The sequence below is a fragment of the Ruditapes philippinarum genome, unplaced genomic scaffold (genome assembly GCF_026571515.1).
Source record: "Ruditapes philippinarum isolate M1 unplaced genomic scaffold, ASM2657151v2 ctg9277_1_1_1_1, whole genome shotgun sequence".
NCBI lineage: Eukaryota > Metazoa > Mollusca > Bivalvia > Venerida > Veneridae > Ruditapes > Ruditapes philippinarum.
The window spans coordinates 1-22,355 of NW_026853433.1; the positions used below are offsets into that span (position 1 = coordinate 1).

Genomic DNA, 22,355 nt, shown 5'->3' on the forward strand with positions numbered 1-22,355 from the left:
ACACACATTTATTAAATGTAGTTTTAAAGACTAGGTGTTACAAATATAATACATGTATATATTACCAAGAGCTCCATGTAGGTTCATAAATATTTCTGATCTTTTATCCAATTTTATATTCCACTTCTCCTGAAATTGTATGTATAAATAAGGACCTTTTTAAGTTCTTATACCAATCAATGGTTTGTAGAAGAGAAAAAAACACATTGATTTAGACAAATGCACATTTTCTACGTACTGACAACAATGAAAACTTAATGCAACAATACATACGTCATATGTTGATTTTCCATCTTTACTGGTGGAGGAAAACATTAGTTGCCCCTCTTTGCATTATATCAGGCAAGAGCGGGCACCTAGCCTAAGTAGAACCACTGACGTTCTGTAAGCTAGCTGATAGCTTCCTCAAATGATAAATAAAAAATTCCCGCAGTGATCCAAAATCACAGCAATGACATGCAAGTTCGTAGAAGTGAACGACCTTAACAACTTGGCCATGGACTATTTTGTCACTATGCACACAAACACAAAAAAAAATAATTGGTGTTTATTTCCCACTGAATATCACTATTCTTTTTATTTGTAAACTCTCTCCAATAGAATTGATAAACACAGGTAACTTGCAAAGAACTGACTTACAGTTACCAATATATGACAAGATACCAAAATAACTCTGTCTTTCATGTATTTTTTGTTTTGGGTTTTATGTCACATCGACAAAGTATAGGTCCTATTGGGACGTTCCAGCTTTACTTGTGGAGGAAGACCTCAGGCGCCCCTCCGTGCATTATTTCAGGCACAAATGGGCACCTGACTTTCATGTAATACCTCTCCCCTACAGAATCTACAAAACAATGGAAGCTTTAATTAAAACATAAATTTTACTGTTGTTATCATTATACAGTGGTAATGTTTTGTACATAGATATGAATCATACCTGGAGAGATTTGTCTAGAAATATTTTAGTGTAATATAACTGGTCATCATCGTTATCTGCTACTGCATTGTGGGAAATAATTTCATACACGTCCTTAGCATACCCAATAAATCCTGAAAAAAAACAAAAACATTTTTATTATTATACTTATGCTGTAAACAATGTGCACATAATTTAAGATATATAACTGAACTACAGTCGAACTTTGTTCACTCAGAGGTCCTGTGCAAATTCAAGGTCATTTATAAGTGAAGGTCAATGTCGGTCTGGTTATTTTTAAGGGTTATCCTTGAAGATTATTATGTTCAAGTTTCAAGATAATCCATTCAAAAAACAACAAAGTTACAGCCAATAATAGCAAGAACAAGCAAAATTTGGACTTTTGACCTTGAAGGTCAAGGTCATTTATGGATGAAGGTCAAGGTTAGTGGGGTCTACTAAAAGGTCTTGTCTCAAGGGTATTTGTGGCCAAGTATGAAGACAATACACCAAGAACTAAAAAGGTTATGATCCAGGTACAAGTTTGCAGACGGCAATGGCAATGGCAACAGCAACGGCACCAGGTCTATAACAATACCTCTATGTTTTTCTTTTTTTTAAAAGTCGAGCTAAAAATGAACAAAGGGCAATAACTACAAAATTTGGCAAGGCGGAGTTCAAGTTCTTGTGCACTGCACATCTACCCATTGAGATCTATCTACCTACAAAGTTTCATGTTGATATCTCTTGTAGTTCCGGACAAGATTTTTTTAAAAGGGGAGATAATTCATAAATTAGGCAAAACAGAGTTATGTTTTTTGTACTGCACTTTTACTCAATGAGATCTATCTACCAACAAAGTTTCATGTTGATATCTCTTACAATTTAAGAATTATGTCCCAGACAAAGTTCAAAAAGTAAAAATAAACAAAGAGCAGTAACTCCAATATTAGGCAAGGCAGAGTTATGATTCTTCTGCACTGCACATCTACCCATTGAGATATATCTACCTACAAAGTTTCATGTTGATATCTCTTATAGTTTTACAACTATGTCATGGACAAGGTTTTTTTTAAAAGGGATTATAATTCAAAAATGACGCTTAACAAAGTTATGGTTCTTGTGCACTGCACATCTTCCCATTGAGATCTATTTGCCTACAAAGTTTCATGTTCATATCTCTTATAGTTTTGGAGTTATGTCCCGGACAAGATTTTTCTAAAAGGGGAGATAATTCAAAAACCGGGCAAAATAGAGGTATGGTTCTTAGACACTGCACTCCCCTTCAATGCACTCTACCACTGTATGAAGTTTAAACAAATTATCTCCAAGGGTTTTCAAGTTATGCTCCGGACAAGACAATGAACGGACAGACGGACAAGGTGGCCACTATATGCTTTCCCTTTGGGGAGCATAATAAATTGATATGTTATGTGAGCCTACATGTATATTGTAAATGGTATTACCTACCTGATTTGTTAATTATGCTAAAGACTATAATTATATTTATACATAAACACAATAGTCAGGAGTGCATAAATTTATATAAAAAATGAAAAGAAATTAAATCAAATAAATTAAAAAGAATTAGAAATGATTTAGATAAAGAACAAACCTCCTGAGCAAAGATATTTCTTCTCATGTAATTTCACATCAGGATACGAGCTCTATAAACAAAACAAAAGAAAACATTCTAATGCGTAATATCTCACATGATATCAATGTTTTGTTGTCATTAATTTATTAAAACAAGAGCTGCTAAAATTCAAAATTCAAAGATTATAGTTCGAATGCACAGTATCAAAAGACTTAAATAAAAGCATTTAGACAATAAATTGTGCATTATAAAACTATGATGCCAAAAGAGCAACCAGTGATACTGCGTTGTCTGAAGATTGCCAATATTAGATATGATTTAAATGTAGCGGAGGAGAATGTCACAGTTTAGAACTGTTCACTGTTTAGCGGAGTTAGTGTGCAAGCGGCCCGATAGCTCAGTTAGTAGAGCCATGGTGGAGAATAATTTGAAGCATTGTTAGAGATATACTGAAATCCTTTTAAAGGGAATTGGCTGTCATATACTTGTATGTTTTATAGGAGAATAATTTTAAGCATTGTTAGAGATATACTGAAATCTCTTTAAAGGGTATTGGCTGTCATATACATGTATGTTTTATAGGAGAATAATTTTAAGCAATGTTAGAGCTATACTGAAATCCCTTTAAAGGGAATTGCCTGTCATATTCATGTATGTTTTATAGGAGAATAATTTAAAGCATTGTTAGAGCTAAACTGAAATCCCTTTAAAGGGAATTGGCTGTCATATACATGTATGTTTTATAGGAGAATAATTTGAAGCATTGTTAGAGCTAAACTGAAATCCCTTTAAAGGGAATTGGCTGTCATATACATGTAGTGTTGTCCCGATTGTCTCTGAAAATCGATAACTAATTGGACCACCTCATAATCGGCAACAATTGATAGTCTTTTTTAAAAATCGATTATTTTAATGACTCTTCCACTGCTGAATTTCCTATAGCGTAACTTTTTTACATGCATTCATTTAACTCCAGACAATTTTAAAGTATTTTTTTATATTCACAGTGATTTTTTTTTCCAATTTTCAAAACAACCTGTGGCTCTCTGAAGGGGAAAATATAGCGCGATAAATCAGAAAAGGGGGAAAAACTTGAAATCAAATTCCGACAGTTGAAAATGGAATTTACCAACGCATTCTATAAAATTTTCATTTTCAATTCAATTTCACATGCATGGTACATATAAGTAGCTATCTATAAGGACAGATTTCTGTCTTCTAGCTGATATAAATCAGATGCTGTTAAGTCATGGTTCTGCTAAGGAAGTGCACGAGGTATTTAAGGGGAAATTGTAGCATTTGTAGGGGAAATTATACCTTTTTTGGGCTAGGGGAAACAGCCTTTATTCGGCTGTAAAATACAGTAAAAGAAATCACTGATTCAAAACCTATTTAACATGGTTAATACTACTTTAGAAAATTATAGTGTGTAGTGACATAACATTATAAACTTGTATATCTACTGTAGTTAAACTAGTGATCTAAAAAATTGACTGTCACAAAGTAGTATTAGGTATTTGTGTTGTTTGTTTTGAATTCAAAGAGCAAATCATACTAAAGAAAAAAGGGCCATTATAAGTACAAAACTCAAAGTACTATCGGCTAAGACAATGCTATACTGAAATCTAGGGGTGTGGATCGTTGGATAAGTGACGATCCGATTCGAACCACGATTCAGCACTTACGATTCACAAATCGAACAACAAATCTTTTATTATCAAGACACCCTTAAAAACATATAAAATAGTCATAAAAACATGTTTATTTTTAAAAAAAAAACAGCAACAATACTAAACATTTAATGTATAATCGATATTTCAATATTTATTGTTGATTAAATAATATTGGAACAATTCATTCACATGTTTGACTTAGAAACTGAGAGTTTTTGCGAAATTTAAGGGTTTCTGGCGAACGTGAAATTGCCGATGTTCGGGATCAATTTTCGGAAAGAATCTAAATATTAAAGAAAACTAAAGCGTAAGTGTATTTTTGGTTTGTTGTCCTGGCATTTCGGCACAATATCTTAAATTCTTAATACTCTTATTGAACATTTTTGTAAGAATGAAACTAAAGCAAAAATGTGCCTAGAAAATGCCGAAAATATTCGACAATCATTCAAAATTACACTCATTTGTAATTTGAGAAAACAGTCTTTAAACTTGCGGCGTAAATAGTCGATAATTTTATCCTTTTGTCTGTAAAATTTGCTAATTTCCAATCAACTGTTGATCTATCCCCTTGTGTTATATCTGGTAATTACATGTACAGCGCCGGTATACATTAGTCTGATCACTATTGCGTGATAATGATCAGAAGCGTTATCACTGGTTGGCTAATCGCTTCAGGGGTCGATGTGCATAGCACCGCCTACCTATCTAGACTGACACACGCTGACGTATTTGTGTATTTGTGGTTGTAAACAATCGGTAATGTTTATGCGTCCCTAGGCAAAATTAAGCAGACGTGGAATCCTTGCTCTGAAATATTTGCGTCCAGCTGTAATAAACATGCGTACCGGGACGCCGAAATAAGCGTGATAAAATATAAACTTTATTTATGTTTTTATTCTTTGGATGAGTATTTTTGTTTTGTTTTTTGAAACCAATTACTTCCTAGCTCAGCATCATGGTACATGGTCTTTAACCAGCAAATTGTTTTAGGTTAACTTCATATAATTTATACTCAAATCGTATTTTTCTCGATTTTAAGAGTGTGAGAAACAGTGAATGTATATAAAAAAAATTAGATCGCGATCCACAATCTCTGGGCTTACGAATATTCAAACTCGATTTTTCACTTTGATTCGTGATTATCCGAGTACATGGATACTCGCCCCAGCCCTACTGAAATCCCTTTAAAGGGAATTGGCTGTCATATAAATAAATGTTTTATAGGAGAATAATTTGAAGCATTGTTAGAGCTATACTGAAATCTCTTTAAAGGGAATTGGCTGTCATATACATGTATGTTTTATAGGAGAATAATTTGAAGCATTGTTAAAGCTATACTGAAATCCCTTTAAAGGGAATTGGCTGTCATATACATGTATGTTTTATAGGAGAATAATTTGAAGCATTGTTAGAGCTATACTGAAATCCCTTTAAAGGGAATTGGCTGTCATATACATGTATGTTTTATAGGAGAATAATTTGAAGCATTGTTAGAGCTATACTGAAATCCCTTTAAAGGGAATTGGCTGTCATATACATGTATGTTTTATAGGAGAATAATTTGAAGCATTGTTAGAGCTATACTGAAATCCCTTTAAAGGGAATTGGCTGTCATATACATGTATGTTTTATAGGAGAATAATTTGAAGCATTGTTAAAGCTATACTGAAATCCCTCTAAAGGGAATTGGCTGTCATATACATGTATGTTTTATAGGAGAATAATTTAAAGCATTGTTAGAGCTATACTGAAATCCCTTTAAAGGGAATTGGTCCATAAGTGGAAATATGTAATACCATGAATTTCTATGTTGTTGGTATCTAGTATGATACATGACAACAAACCACAAAATAAATATATTAGGATGTTATAGGTATTGGTGTGAGATTTATGACTGGATATTACATATTCATATATATAGCAGATGATTAATTGTTCTAAAACATAATATTAATATTCATCATATAAATATTCATACCAACAAAACATTTCTTTGTTCAAGAAGAATTTTTCATCCTGATAAACAAAGTATACATTAATAAATTATCTTAACCAATCAGGTTGGGAATTATTGTTACTCTTAATTCTTTTCTGATATTCTATAAATAGTTCAAGAAATATTTTGTAAGAATATCCAAATGATACTTTTCTATAGTTTTATATTTAAAATACCGGTATGTAGGGAAAAACTGTCTTTTATAGACCAATCTACTTTAAATACATGTATTGAACTAACAGCTGGGTAAATACATTATCAATATTCACCAGGTTAATCTAAAACATGTATAACTGTATCAGCATGCAGTCAGGAAGAGATGGTCAGTGTAAATATTAACACATGTTGATCTCTTAATGTGACAAGATCTTAATCATATAATTATCATATACAATAATTTATTCTCCTCTATAAATAAACTTATATCTGATTGTGACACTGTCATATGTTCTTTATTAACACTTAAACAACATTTGCTGGGTGGCACTTAATACAACAGTAGAAATATGTCATAAGATGAATTATTTGACAAACAATAAAAATATTTTGAAAACTTTAGTTAATTAGTTACATGAAAATACAGATATATTCTTCCAAACCCTTTATGGTTCATAGTATTATATCATTTTGTAATAACAAAAGTTGTCATTTTATTTGCAAGAAAAAAAGTTTCATTCTGATATTAATTTCTATAATCTCCCTTAGTTTTTCAAGTATTTAGTTACAAAAGAAGAAGAACTAAATTCAGATCAAATCTTTTTTTTTTTTTTTTTGAAATTTTGTAGTCTGACATAAATTATAAACACGAAATAGGATGTTTCACAAAAGTAATTCAAGTGCCGATTTGACTAATTTTGGGGCAAAATTGACTGATATACGGCCGATTTGACTTCTTGAAAATGTATTGAGGCCAATTTAACATATTAATATGCTGATTTAACTATCTTTGGGGCCGTTTCGACTTGGGGCCAATCTGTCTTGGGGCCAAATTGTTTGTTTGCATCAAAAATTTCATTAAAATATTAAACTAAACTATTCAATTGTCATTTTTCTAAAACAAATGAAGACTTTTTACCTTAAAGGAATGAATAAATGGAATAAAACATGAATTTTCTATAAATTATTGAAAATAGAGTCTGATTGTTGCCAATGGAAAATATTCATTCATTATCAAAATTACTTTACAGTTACTATCTATTCAATGTGAACAAATTTGTGTATGCTTCCAGTAAAGTAAGCCTAATCAACTGTACAATATACTTTGATGCCAACATCCCTTATGTTATTTAGAGATTCTTCCAGATATCATTTTGATGCTAACACCCCCTACATGGCTTATATTTACTAGTATTTTAGTTAGATTAAAATGGTATTTTAGTTAGATTAAAATGGTATTTTAGTTAGATTAAAATGGTATTTTAGTTAGATAAAAATGGGTCAAAGACAGAAAAGGCCGGGTTCCATTTGTACACCAAATATCATGAGGCTGTGATGTTACAAAAAAAATTTTCCATTGACCCATTAATGTTGAAAAATTTAATTCAGTAGGTAAACAGGAAGACAGTGGATAAGCTACACACCTAAAATCTAATCCCACAGTATGGGACCATGTGTCAATTCTGTATGCCAAATATCAAGAGGCTGTGATTAGTAGTTTCTGAGAAAAATGTTACGAAAATTTCCTACCATTGACCATTAATGTGAACAGGAAGTGGATGAGCTGCAGACTTGAAATCAAATCCCACAGTATGGGACCATGTGTCAATGCTGCATGCCAAATATCAAGAGGCTGTGATAAGTAGTTGCTGAGAAAACTGTTACGAAAATTTCCTACCATTGACCATTAATGTCAAAAAATCTAACTAATTTAACTAAGTGGATAAACAGGAAGTGGATAAGCGATAGACCTGAAATCCAATCCCACGGTATGGGACCATGTGTCAATGCTGTATGCCAAATATCAAGAGGCTGTGATAAGTAGTTGCTGAGAAAACTGTTACGAAAATTTCCTACCATTGACCATTAATGTCAAAAATCTAACTAATTTAACTAAGTGGATAAACAGGAAGTGGATGATCGACAGACCTGAAATCGAATCCCACGGTATGGGACCATGTGTCAATGCTGTATGCCAAATATCAAGAGGCTGTGATAAGTAGTTGCTGAGAAAACTGTTGCGAAAATATTTTCCCCGCCCGCCCGCCTGCCCCCGCCCGACATTCACCATACTATAACCCGGATTTGCACCAGTGCAACCCGGCCAAAAATAGTATTTTTGTTAGATTAAAATGGTATTTTAGTTAGATTAAAATGGTATTTTAGTTAGATTAAAATGGTATTTTAGTTAGATTAATGTATAGTCTGATTTTATTGACCTGTCAATTATGAATACATTATAGGACTCATTTAAATATTCGGTCCCACTTCGGTTTGGTCCGTGTAATTTACGAGAATTAATGTGAAGTATATTAGTCATGGATTGAAAGTCACGCCAGCTTAATGGGAAGGTTTTCGTTAATTCACAATAGCACAGTCGGTTAAGAGAATGCCTGATAGGTCTGATGAGAGGTCTGTGGTTCGATCCTTACTGTTGCCATTGTTTTCTTTATTTTTGCAGTATACTTTAATGAAACAGATTTGTAGTGTGTTTTACGGCATTGAAAAGACATTTATTGATTTTAATCCGTTTCAATTTTAAACATGAATTCTTAAAACATGTTATTTTAAAAGAGTATAGACATAACAAAAATAAGTAAAACATAAAAAACAAAACGAACAACATAAAATAATCATATATAGCTTCAATAATGTTGAAAGTATTAATAAGAAAAAAACATGGACCAGCGCGGTCTCCAACTTAAAGCACGTGTGGCACTTAGTTTAAAAACTCGTGCTTTACCCGATTGCGCTATAACGCTGAGTACTATTAGTTTAGAGATACAAATTAATTTTTGAATTCCATCGTACAGCGTACATCTCACGGAACTTACCGAAAATCTACCGAAGATTAATATACTGTGTGCATCAACCGTGTAATCAGTATGTAATTGACAGGTTAATAAAACCAAACAATAGATAAGGTTAAATTAAGCCAAGTTCTCTTTTTAGAATGTTTACGGTAATAATTTCCCTTTAAGGCCAAACCAAATCTATTGTGGTGTTATGTGTTCATGTTTGTCTTTGTACCTTTTGTTATGAGTGATTGAACTGGTTTTGCAAGTTGAGTGATGGATGATTGGTTTTGGTATGCAAGTTATTTTTAGATGATTTGGTTCTGGGATAGCTAATATTTCTTGGTAACTGACCACTCCTTTCATTGCATTCAAGGCAATAACATCTCTGACATTCTAAAGATCTACTATTTCTTTATAGAAATATTGATAAGTTTATCATTATTCATACAATTATTATTTTGAAGATCTCATCTATTTAAAGCCTGGTATGTATATATTTATTTTAATTGTAATTGTGAAATGTTTATAATGTATATATTGTAATTATTGTAATTATGAAATATGTAATTCATGAATTTTCTATTGTATAATATTTCTCTTTGTTATTTGTATTATAGTCTTTTTATTTTGTTATAGGTTTCTTCTACACCTGAATAAATATATAAACATCATCAAAGTGTTTATTATTGAAGAAACCCCCCACTACATTAAAATGGTATTTTAGTTAGATTAAAATGGTATTTTAGTTAGATTAAAATGGTATTTTAGTTAGATTAAAATGGAATCAACAACCAGCTAGCATCAATGGTCTACACTGGTCACAATGGTTAGATTGCGTCACCAGGTTAAAGGTATAAAACAGTAATTATTACCGCTAATGACCTGTCCGGCCAACAAAATCCTTCAGCAGAGAAAACTACACGTGCATCAAACTTGTTGAACTTTTCTAGAATCTCTGATGCTCCAGCTGTGACAACAACATCATAACTAAACAAACAAAATGATCAAATATATTATATATGTAATTACCTTAAAGGCCAATTTGCATCAGAAATGTTTTTTGTTTATTTATAATACTCAAAAGCATTTAACATGCATTTTGGGTATCCTATTTTAGTTTTTTTCAAAAAAAAGGTGAGGGGGGGTACTTAGTTACAAGCAAATTACCCTAACTATCTATTTCTTCTGCTACTTTTTAGCAATTAAATCAATTTCCCCACCATTGAATATTGGGAGTTGTAAATTTGTGACATTGAAATATTCGCGAAAAATCAAGTCAAGTGAAAATATCATCATTTCAGGTTTCTGTGTGTCTTGATAACCAAGTTCCTATTTGTTCTGGGTAACAAAGTTCCCATTTGTTCTGGTAACTAAGGATTAAGCGATGATCGAATAATAATCAAAAATTCATCGTTTATAGGAATTGATGACGATGATCGATTACAAGTTTAATAATCGATCATTAGTAATCTATTTTCTCGCTGTTACTTTAAGTGGCTCACTGTATTATAACAACACTCTAAATTAAAGCCAGCTTAGGTTTACTGTATAATTTTTCATTGAAATGAATATGAAAGCATACTGGTGGCTACTGGTGACCATGGAGTTAATAGTTGACAATGAGACATTCAAATTTAAAGATATAGATCTACTATGTTCAAATTTGACATTAGAAAATATTATGATCTCTTTGTAAATATAAAATAAACATGATTTGACTACACACAAAAAAGATATGTTATGTATGAAATTATTCTACACACTATAGGGGCTACAATATGAATATATACTGACATTAAAAATATCCTGAAAATTTTGTTAAGAAAGGACCAAGTTACTTGTCCCCATAATAGGTTGCATCTTCAAAAGTATCAAGTTTATCTTTATTCAAACTGAGACATAATAATTTCATAGATTTTAATTAATTTATTTCATTAAAATATTATACTCAAGGATCTTTAAAGTAGTGTATTTCAGCTGATAAAGTAGTATAGTAACATAAAATACAGAATACTAATGGATTACTTGTAAATATAAAAGCATGATATGTGCATGTATACAATTACTTTGTTAATGTAAATGCTTCGATTATATAATCGATGATTGATCGAAAAGGGTTGTTTGATTATTTTCAATTATCGATTATGATTTTTGTCCGATTAAGAAACCCTACTGGTAACCAAGTTCATATTTATTCCAGGTAACCAAATTCCCATTTGTTCTGTGAAACCAAGTTCCTATTTGTTCTGTGAAGCCAAGTTCCATTTGTTCTGTGAAACCAAGTTTCTATTTGTTCTGTGAAACCAAGTTTCTATTTGTTCTGTGAAACCAAGTTTCTATTTGTTCTGGGTAACCAAGTTCCTATGGGTTTCAGGTAAATAAGTTCCTATATGTTCCAGGTAACAAAGTTCCTATGTGTCTGGGGTGTGTTTCGGTAACCATATTTTAAAAAACTTTTAACAATTTTCAACCTGACAATCATTCCTTAATAACAAAGAAACAATGATGCCAATCAATTACCGACTATTACCAGATTATTATTATTAAAGTATCAACAAACAGATAACTTCAGTAATTGTGAATCCACAACGTTTCTGACACATAAAGATATCTACTTTATCCAGAATTACTGGAACAGTCAAGGAGACTTGATCTTTAACTTATAAATCAGTAAATATTGTCAACAACTTCATGATCAGATTGTTTTAGAATTTTACAAGTAGAACAAGAAAAGTATTCTTGAAATACAACATATTTTAAACATACAAACTGTCTGTACAATTTTATCAGTTTAACTTTTCAACATATGACTGAATTATATTAAAGATATATACATATTTACCTGTCTGTAAACATATGACTGAATTATATTAAAGATATATACATATTTACCTGTCTGTAAACATATGACTGAATTATATTAAAGATATATACATATTTACCTGTCTGTAAACATAAGAATCAAGTCACTTCTGTCTTTATACTGGGACAGTTCTTCTTTCAATATATTGATCTTATGACCCCCGCCAGTGTTGGTCATGTCCCCGCCACGCCAATCCAAACCTAAACCAAAGACCTGCAGAGAAATAATAGCTCACAATTATTTCTTATCTCATATACAACAGAGCAAATTCCTGAAATATCAAATTCCTATGATAAATCTATTATTAATTTCTGACCTCTTTACATAAACTTAAGAATGACAATACCAGACATATACAACTAATAATATAAACTATAGACTGGTACACTTTATTATTTGGAAAAATATTCTCAATTTTATTTTATCCCAAAGGTACAACTTAAGATTTATGTGTGATTGTAAAGATATTTACATATTGATTAAAGAGGTTTCTTAGCTCATATAATCAGTAACAGAACAGGAAAATATAAAATATTGGTTATTCTTTGGCAAATTAGATGTATTACATATCGAATTAAAAAGTTCATCAATATATCGCTATTTAAGTTAAATTATACAAATTAAATTTAGTTTGATTGTGCTGGAAGCTATAAGCTTATTGAAGCACTCTCAAATCCATTTCCTGGAATCACCCAGTACTAGCAATGAGTGTAAAGCCTCTTGTTCAAGAAAAGCAACAGCTTGTCCTAGATTGGGTTTGATCCCAGCAAGAAAAGCACAAGATTATTTTTTACAGGATATGTACAAAAACTTTACTGTATAGTGTACTGTAGCTAATGTAACAGTGCATAATACTTAAAATTCATTTCATACCAAATTGAATGTAAGGGGAAAAACCCACATCAAATGTAACTGAGTCATATACAAAATGTTTGTTAAGTTTTCATGAATGGCATATGTGTGTTTCTGGATATACTGCACAAAGCATGAAACAATTAGTTTATTATTACTTATATATTATAAACAATTAAACTATTCTTACTTTACTTGATTAACATTTATCTTATGTAACATCTAAATAGATAAATATAGAATGTTATAATGAATTTACCTTTGTTTCCAAGTCATACTTCTTTGTACTTCTTATATATCTTCTTAAACCATCATTTTCTTCTGTTGCTATGGTCACAAGTAGCAGTTCTTGAAAAAAGAAAAAGCAAATTCATACACTAAACAAGAGGGCCATGATGGCCCTGAGGTCGCTCACCTGTATGTAGCCCCCCCCCACCCCCAGGCCAATTTTTACCCAAGGGCTTTTATTTGTTTATTTGAACAGACTTGGTAGACACCCATAAGAAGATGTTTCATGCTTAATATCTAAACTCTAGCTATTTGGGTTTTTTCAAAGAAGATTTTTAAGTTTTTGCTATACACATATAAGGAAAATCAATGACCCCCCGGGCGGGGCCAATTTTGACCCCAGGCCTTTTATTTGAACAAACTTGGTAGACACCCATTAGAAGATGTTTCATGCTAAATATCTTTGCTCTAGCTCTTTCGGTTCTTTAAAAGAAGATTTTTTAAGTTTTTACTATATGCATATAGGGAAAATCTATGACCCCCTGGGGCGTGGTCAATTTTGACCCCAGAGCTTTTATTTCAACAAACTTGGTAGACATTCACTAGAAGACGTTTCATGCCAAATATCTAAGCTCTAGCTCTTATGGTTCTTTAAAAGAAGATTTTTTAAGTTTTTACTATATGCATATAGGGAAAATCAATGACCCCCCTGGGCGGGGCCAATTTTGACCCCAGGGCTTTAATTTGAACAAACTTGGTAGACACTCACTAGAAGATGTTTCATGCTTAATATCTTAGCTCTAGCTCTTTGGGTTCTTTAAAAGAAGATTTTTTAAGTTTTTACTATATGCATATAGGGAAAATCAATGACCCCCTGGGGCGGGGCCAATTTTGACCCCAGGGCTTTTATTTGAACAAACTTGGTAGACATTCACTAGAAGATGTTTCATGCCAAATATCTAAGCTCTAGCTCTTACGGTTCTTTAAAAAATTTTTTTTAAGTTTTTACTATATGCATATAGGGAAAATCAATGACCCCCGGGGCGGGGCCAATTTTGACCCCAGGGCTTTTATTTGAACAAACTTGGTAGACATTCACTAGAAGATGTTTCATGCCAAATATCTAAGCTCTAGCTCTTACGGTTCTTTAAAAAAAAAAAATTTTAAGTTTTTACTATATGCATATAGGGAAAATCAATGACCCCCGGGGCGGGGCCAATTTTGACCCCAGGGCTTTTATTTGAACAAACTTGGTAGACACTCACTAGAAGATGTTTCATGCCAAATATCTTAGCTCTAGCTCTTTGGGTTCTTTCAAAGAAGATTTTTTAAGTTTTTACTATATGCATATAGGGAAAATCAATGACCCCCTGGGGCGGGGCCAATTTTGACCCCAGGGCTTTTATTTGAACAAACTTGGTAGACACTCACTAGAAGATGTTTCATGCCAAATATCTAAGCTCTAGCTCTTAGGGTTGTTTAAAAGAAGATATTTAAAGATTTTTCTTTTGGTTGCCATGGCAACCAGAGTTCTGCATGGAATTAAATTCTTTGAACAATTTTTAAAGGTGACCACCAAAGGAACATTCCTGTGAAGTTTGGATGAAATTGGCTCAGTGGTTTATGAGGAGATGTCATTTAAAGCAAAAGTTTACGGACGGACGACGGACGACGGACGGACGGACGGACGGACGCCGTATGAAAAGCGATCACAAAAGCTCACCCTGTCACTTTGTGACAGGTGAGCTAAAAATATTAATACAATTAACAAGAGTTTTCGAGGGAGACGACACGTTTGACTAATCACATACCGGATGCTGTGAAGGAAGACAAAACTTTGAAAAAACAAATGAAAATAATTGGAAGTGAAACATCTATACAATTGAAAAAATGGGGGTGAACCATCTTTGGAGTGAACCGTCTTGGGAGTAAAATGTCACAATAGTGAAAAGTCTTGGGAGTGAAAGGTCTGGCATCAGTCCCCTCACCCGGGTTTCTTCATAGATTATAAATGAAAAATACGACAGATATTAAAACATTGTATAATTATTATATGTGTTGTATTTTATTTATGGAAACTACACTTCCCTTCATAGAGAGTAATGGGTAATTTCAATACCCCATATCAGGCCTCATTACTTAAAGTTTTTCTATATTAAGAACATATTTCGACTTCCATAATTTGTGTGACAAGCCAAATATTGATGTGTAACAATCAATAATTTTGTTGATGAGCATATTAAATCATAGTTTTTAAGTAACTATTATTTTTTTATGCCTAAAGTAATGGGAAATACTTGCATGCCAGGATAATTTAACTGGTTAAAATGCCTGATCGGGCGTATCACATAAAAATCATATACTGTACCTTAACCTATAAAAAAATTAATATTCTTCTTTTTAACTTTTGTTTATTAAAACAAATTAAGATACTTCATTTGTCGCAAGATTTTTTTCGCGGACTACTGCTAATTTCAAACACTATATATTTTGACAATTATTTAACACTGAACAGATTTTAATTTGAAGATTTCTCTGAAAACTGATAAATTGTATGCTGACAGGTGTTGACGCAATGAATTTAAGAACATAAAGAAGTTATTTTACTAATTTTTTTTTAGTTCTTTGCATATGTAGCTTATTTTTTAAGACTTCAAAAATTATGTGTTTATATATGAAAACATGAAAAGGGAGAAATAATTCTCACAAAGGTGCTAGTAAACAAATATTTAATTTCTTTCTGTTGATGTCATATATTATGCTCAAAAATAATTTCATCACTATAGGAGATTTCTGTAAATATAAACAAAGAAGGCCGGAAACGTGCTATTATTAGCCTATACTTCACATCAATTAGAGTGGTTGGACCAATGCTCGGCGCATACCAATGCTCGGCGTAAAAAATATTTTTTTTAGAATATCTGAAAATGTCTCGAGTTATCTCCGATTTAGGTCACTGGTGCTTTTATTTACGTCTTTCACCATTTTATCCTGGTGTGGTTCACTGCTGGTAAAGTCACTTGAATATGCTAATAGCAGACAAACAACCGTATGTAATCCGCAACATATAAATTATTAAAATCTTTTAACACTAGAGTTCTGGCGCTGTAAAATTTAAATTAAAGGTTGGGTACTTGTAAATGTATGAACCTAATTTGGTTGTTACAATTTATTCAATGTGTTTTCTTCATAAGATAAAAAAGAGATTTTATTCGAAAAACAATCTTGCATCATGTTGTATTGTACGCCGAGCTATGGTACAATTGCACACAAACCACTCTTGTTTATCCGGACTATCTATAGCTCCAGCCATGCACATCATTATGTGATTAGCGAATTTTACACAATGGCTATTTAAAACAATATCATCGGTCTTGAAAATGGACATATAACATTGAGGTTTGTTGACGTTGATTTGAATTCGCCATATCAAATATAGTATTTTTACCCCGAGCGTTGGTCCACCCACTCTAATTCACTCCCATTCTTATTTCCTCCCTCTGTATTTTCAAACTGACACATTGACGGCGCCATTGTGTTTGTTTTGTTTTTATATTCTTTTAAGTGCATTGTTGTTACTATAATACAACTGAAGCAGGGCTCTCAGTAGGGTCAGAATTTGACGAGTCAATGACTCTTTGGCCAAAATTTTCATGAGTCAAATCATTTTTTTTCTAGTGTCATTTGACTACATGAATCATTTTTACGTTACAAAAATGACTGTATTGGAGGTCATTTTTGGAGATTCCAAAGACTAAATTGACAGAAAAAATCCATAATTATAAATGTCTATACCTCCCCCCCCCCTCCTCCACCTAAAAAAAACCAAATAAAACAAAAAAATGAATTGCTGTGAAAAAATAAAATAAGCAGCAGCTTTTCTGATTAAATGTATAAAATATAAAAAAATTATCTTAACTGGTATGCTATATCATATTAATTTTAAATACCAAAATGTAACTTGGAATATTTAATGGAAAAAGAAATAACAAATGCACAGGTACTCCAAGTAAATAAAAGACGTATTAGCAATCAATAATTGACACCTCAAGTATGTAATTCTTATCAGTTGTGTAGAGCTATTTTTAGCACTGTCAAATTGCAGCCACTGAATTGTCGCGCTTCAGTGCACAGGGTATAAACAATTGCCCTGTGTAAACCATTTTATACACAGCTTATACTGCCTGTTGACATTTTTAATGAGTGAGATTTGAACATATGTAGGATTTGATAGGTAATTAGGGGTGGATTAAAGGTAATTATATATTATTGCATAGCTGAAAATCCCATGTGGCAAAATTGACTCTTGAGCAGATTTTATCACATGTCAAATTTGTGCATTTCCCGATTTTCAGTTACTGAAGTTTTATTTTCTTTAACGTCTTTATTTGATCTTTGATCTCCTTATTATCTTTGTGATAGAAAACTTTTAACCTAAGTCAGAAATGAATTCTAAGTCCATTCCCATTACACAATATACTAATATATAGTTTGTATATTAGTATGAATGTACATTCATTTTAAATATACATGTTAGTTGTCACGTAGCATCAACTTTGTACACTGTTGAGTTCTATTTAGTCTGTCTATGGCAGTGACTATAGAAGAGAATCTACAGTATTTTCCCAAACTCAATAATGCAAATCAAATGTCATAAATTTATAAAATAAAAAGGCAATATCCGGTCTTTGTCCCCCGGGGGACAGTAACATTTCAGTGTGTATTTCAGTGTGTATTCACGAGTGTATTTCCCTGATCAGGGTCACTCAGACGCTTATTGACATTTCAGCAAATAGGCGTCGCCACCTACAATATCAATCGTAACAACTCGGCAATCTTCGTCAAGTTCGATTTTTTGAAGTTACTATCGCATGATTAAATGGGGCGCTATTAGGAAAGAGCAGTATAATTACACACACGTGCATAAAATGTATATTCGATTTGCTATATCTTATGCCAGCCCGCATAGCTCAATCGGTAAGAGCGCGAGACTTGTAATCTCGACATTGTGGGTTCGATTCCCGGGCTGGCCAACTAAAATTACTAATCAGTCTTTCGGATAAGACTTTATTTCCCCAAAAAGAAACACCAAACCCCATTTTCAATAATATAGACCCCCGATCCGGGGATATATCTTCCCCTTCAGTGGCATTATAAAGTTTGTTTGTAAAGAATTCGCTCTGTACGCATTATTGTACTCATCGTCCAAGGGGACGTTGCCTCATCATATATATGGTATTCATTCCGTAAAAAAATGCATTCAGAAATTAACCCAAAACACTGTCAAGCCCCATTTCCTATAGCATACATAATAAAATAAATGCGTTGTCTGTCTATGTATAATCCGGTCTTCGTCCCCGGGGACGTTGCCTCGTGTTATATATGCTATTCATTCCGTTATGAAACATCATTAAGACAGTAACCCCAAAAAGAATGCCAAGCCCCATTTTCTGTAAGATAGACCCCCGAAAAAAAACCTCTTCCGGAGACAAATCTCCCCTTCAGAGGCATTATAAAGTTTGTTAGTGTAAGATATTTTACCTGTATATATATATAATCCGGTCTTCGTCCCCGGGGACGTTGCTCACAGCACTTTCAAGTGATGAAAATTGCAATATATTAAGATATATTTGTTTGAAAAAGTCATTAAGATACTTCCCCCAAAACAAACCAAGCCCCATTTTATAAAATAAAAGAACCCCCCAAGAAAACCCTCTTCCCGGGAAAACTTCCCTTTACGAGGCAAAAGAAATGATCGAATATTTCATATCGCGGCTGTATATATAATCCGGTCATTGTCCCCGGGGACGATGACCGGATTATATATATAGACAGAGCGAGTTATTTTACAAATTAACTTTATAATGCCACTGAAGGGGGAGATATCTCCCCGGAAGAGGGTTTTCTTCGGGGGTCTATATTATAGAAAATGGGGCTTGGCTTTGTTTTGGGGGTAACTGTGTTAATGATGTTTCATCACGGAATGAATAGCACGTATAACACAAGGCAACGTCCCCGGGGACGAAGACCGGATTATATATAGAGAGACGATGCCCTTATGTGTGTAATTTTAGGTAAGTAAACAAATTATGTAAAAAAGTTTTATTTTTTTTTTTTAATAATAATTTTACGGAATGAATAGCATGATTGATGACACATTTGTTTTTTTTAAATAACCAAAGTTCATTCCCCTTGAAATGCCCCATGTAAGTCATACACGGTTGTATTGAGATTTTTATTTCCTTATATAGTAGTATAAATTGAATATACACATGTTACATGAGGAGAGGAATGCACGAGTTGTGCGTGCGTATCATAAAGTGTACTTGCAATAGTTAGCGAGCATGTCAAACAGAAATATTGAAATCTATAGTAAATGGTCAATAATTCAAGATATCATTGGACCAGCAAATCAATGGCCACATTCAATCAGGATATATTTCTGGACTCCAAATTTAAATCATTTTCAGAGAATACTTATATCAGCATTTGTTTATGTAAATGGACTTAATCCTGAAATATTTGTAGAATGGGTTTGGCATGGGTTTTTTTTTATTTTACGGAATATACAGATTATTAATGTAATAATTTGATCCAATCAAATCGCTTCACGGAAAATGCCGACATAATGTTACTCTTGACAACCAATATACGGCTGTCAAATTTAAAGCAAGCGCTCCAGTGATCCAGATCAACTTTAAAAGTGCATTGTCCCCCGGGGGACGAAGACCGGATATTGCCAATAAAAATACTTTACATATTGTAACTCATCAAGTAAATATGGAATATATTTACCTTTGTTATCCTTGTCAATACAAAAACTTGGAATCGTTGTCGAAATCGGCACAGGCTAAAACGCAGACGCTTATGCAGACAATATAGAATATATAGTAAAACGCAGACAATATAGAATATATAGTAAAACGCAGTATGCTACATATTGTCTGCATTTATCAAAAGTTGTACTATATATCTATATTGTCTGCGTTTTACTATATGTTTCATATTGTCTGCATTTACTCTATATCTATAGTGTCTGCGTTTTACTATATGTTTCATATTGTCTGCATTTACTCTATATCTATAGTGTCTGCGTTTTACTATATGTTTCATATTGTCTGCATTTATCAAAAGTTGTACTATATATCTATACAGTAGTGTATGCATTTTACAAAAAAAATTTAATGTTAAACAAATATTTTCTCTATTATATCTATAGTGTCTGCGATTTACTATATGTTTCATATTGTCTGCATTTATCACAAGTTGTACTATATATCTATATTGTCTGTGTTTTACTATATGTTTCATATTGTCTGCATTTACTATATATCTATAGTGTCTGCATTTTACTATATGTTTCATATTGTCTGCATTTATCACAAGTTGTACTATATATCTATAGCGTATGCATTTTACTATATGCTACATATTGTCTGCATTTATCAAAAGTTGTACTATGTCCTTATTAAATTTGGACAAATAATTATATAATTTTAATCCTAATATCCAATCATATCATTATCTAGACATGAGTTAATGATAATTATTATTGAGCTACTATTTTGATAGTATAAAAATACATTGTTTGAATATTCCTTTCTCATACATCTTATAGTATTAATAATAAAAGTGTGATACATATTGTGGATAATTTCTGTTGCTGGATTTATCATTTGGAGATTATAAATAATTACTGATATTTTTATAGCGAACAAAATAGTGAATATTTAAATAGTATTAAATATTTGTGTGTTTTTGTTTAAATTGTGTTTATCATTATGGCTTTGGTGTTAGGTCACAGTCAAGCCAAGTATTTATCAGACTATTTGTGCAAGGGCAGTTTTAGTGTATTTTCATACTCAGGATACCAAGTTCGTGATATTCTGAATGAAGCTGTCATCTATGATGTGGTACCATTCTTTTCAGTGAGTGCATAATTTATTTCCATGACTTACTTATGTCATGCTTCATGATTGCATATAGTTGTTGATGATTGTTTGAAATTGATTAGATTAGTGTCACTTCACACGTGCATAATTAATTGCCTATAGCCAAGGGGATTAGAGTTACCCCCACAGTTTGTCCCCTGTTGATAAGGAAAGTGTGACCACATCCTGTGTATTAGTATATTGCCACTTAATTTAAATGTGTGTGTCTCTTTGTTTCTGCAGAGAAACACATAATTTGATACAATTATATTAAAAAAGTATGATTATTGAAAACTTCCAACCACTTTAAGTATATATCATAATTTACAGAAGCATATGAAAAAAGTCTTTGAACACTAAATTCAATTAAATCTTTAATACATTTTGTAAACAGTATTAGTAAAATGCAGACAATATAGATATATAGTGAAAATTGTGATAAATGCAGACATGTAGCATATAGTAAAATGCAGACAATATAGAAATAATAGAGAAAATATTTGCTGAAAATTAAATTCATTTTGTTAAAAGTAACAGTAAAATGCGAAACTATAGATATAGAGTAAATGCAGACAATATTAAACATATAGTAAAACGCAGTCACTATAGATATAATAGAGAAAATATTTGTTTAAGATTAAATTCATTTTGTAAAATGCAGACACTATAGATATAAAGTACAACTTGTGATAAATGCAGACAATATGAAACATATAGTAAAACGCAGACAATATAGATATATAATAGTACAACTTTTGATAAATGCAGACAATATAGCATATAGTAAAATGCAGACACTATAGATATATAGTACAACTTTTGATAAATGCAGACAATATAAAACATATAGTAAAACGCAGACACTATATAGATATAGAGTAAATGCAGACAATATGAAACATGTAGTAAAATGCAGACACTATAGATATAGAGTAAATGCAGACAATATGAAACATATAGTGAAACGCAGACAATATAGATATATAGTACAACTTGTGATAAATGCAGACAATATGAAACATATAGTAAAACGCAGACACTATAGATATAATAGAGAAAATATTTGTTTAACAGTAAAATCATTTTGTAAAATGCATACACTATAGATATAAAGTACAACTTTTGATAAATGCAGACAATATGAAACATATAGTAAAACGCAGACAATATAGATATATAGTACAACTTGTGGTAAATGCAGACAATATGTAGCATATAGTAAAATGCAGACAATATAGATATATAGTACAGCTTGTGATAAATGCAGACAATATGAAACATATAGTGAAACGCAGACACTATAGATATAGAGTAAATGCAGACAATATGAAACATATAGTGAAAC

The 22,355-nt window shown here is 32.0% G+C and overlaps 1 protein-coding gene across 1 annotated transcript; it reads right to left on the reverse strand.

The window, feature by feature from the left end:
* Positions 1-41: 41 nt before the first annotated feature.
* LOC132736868 (procollagen-lysine,2-oxoglutarate 5-dioxygenase-like) lies at positions 42-19,919 on the reverse strand (the record flags this gene model as incomplete). The annotated part of the gene is made up of 7 exons (XM_060724090.1): positions 19,875-19,919; positions 13,111-13,199; positions 12,079-12,212; positions 10,009-10,123; positions 2,532-2,583; positions 938-1,050; positions 42-129 (listed from the first exon to the last, which is right to left on the reverse strand). Coding segments are annotated over exons 3-7 (466 nt in total), but the record flags the coding sequence as incomplete, so codon positions are not given.
* Between the last annotated feature and the right edge of the window lie 2,436 nt (positions 19,920-22,355).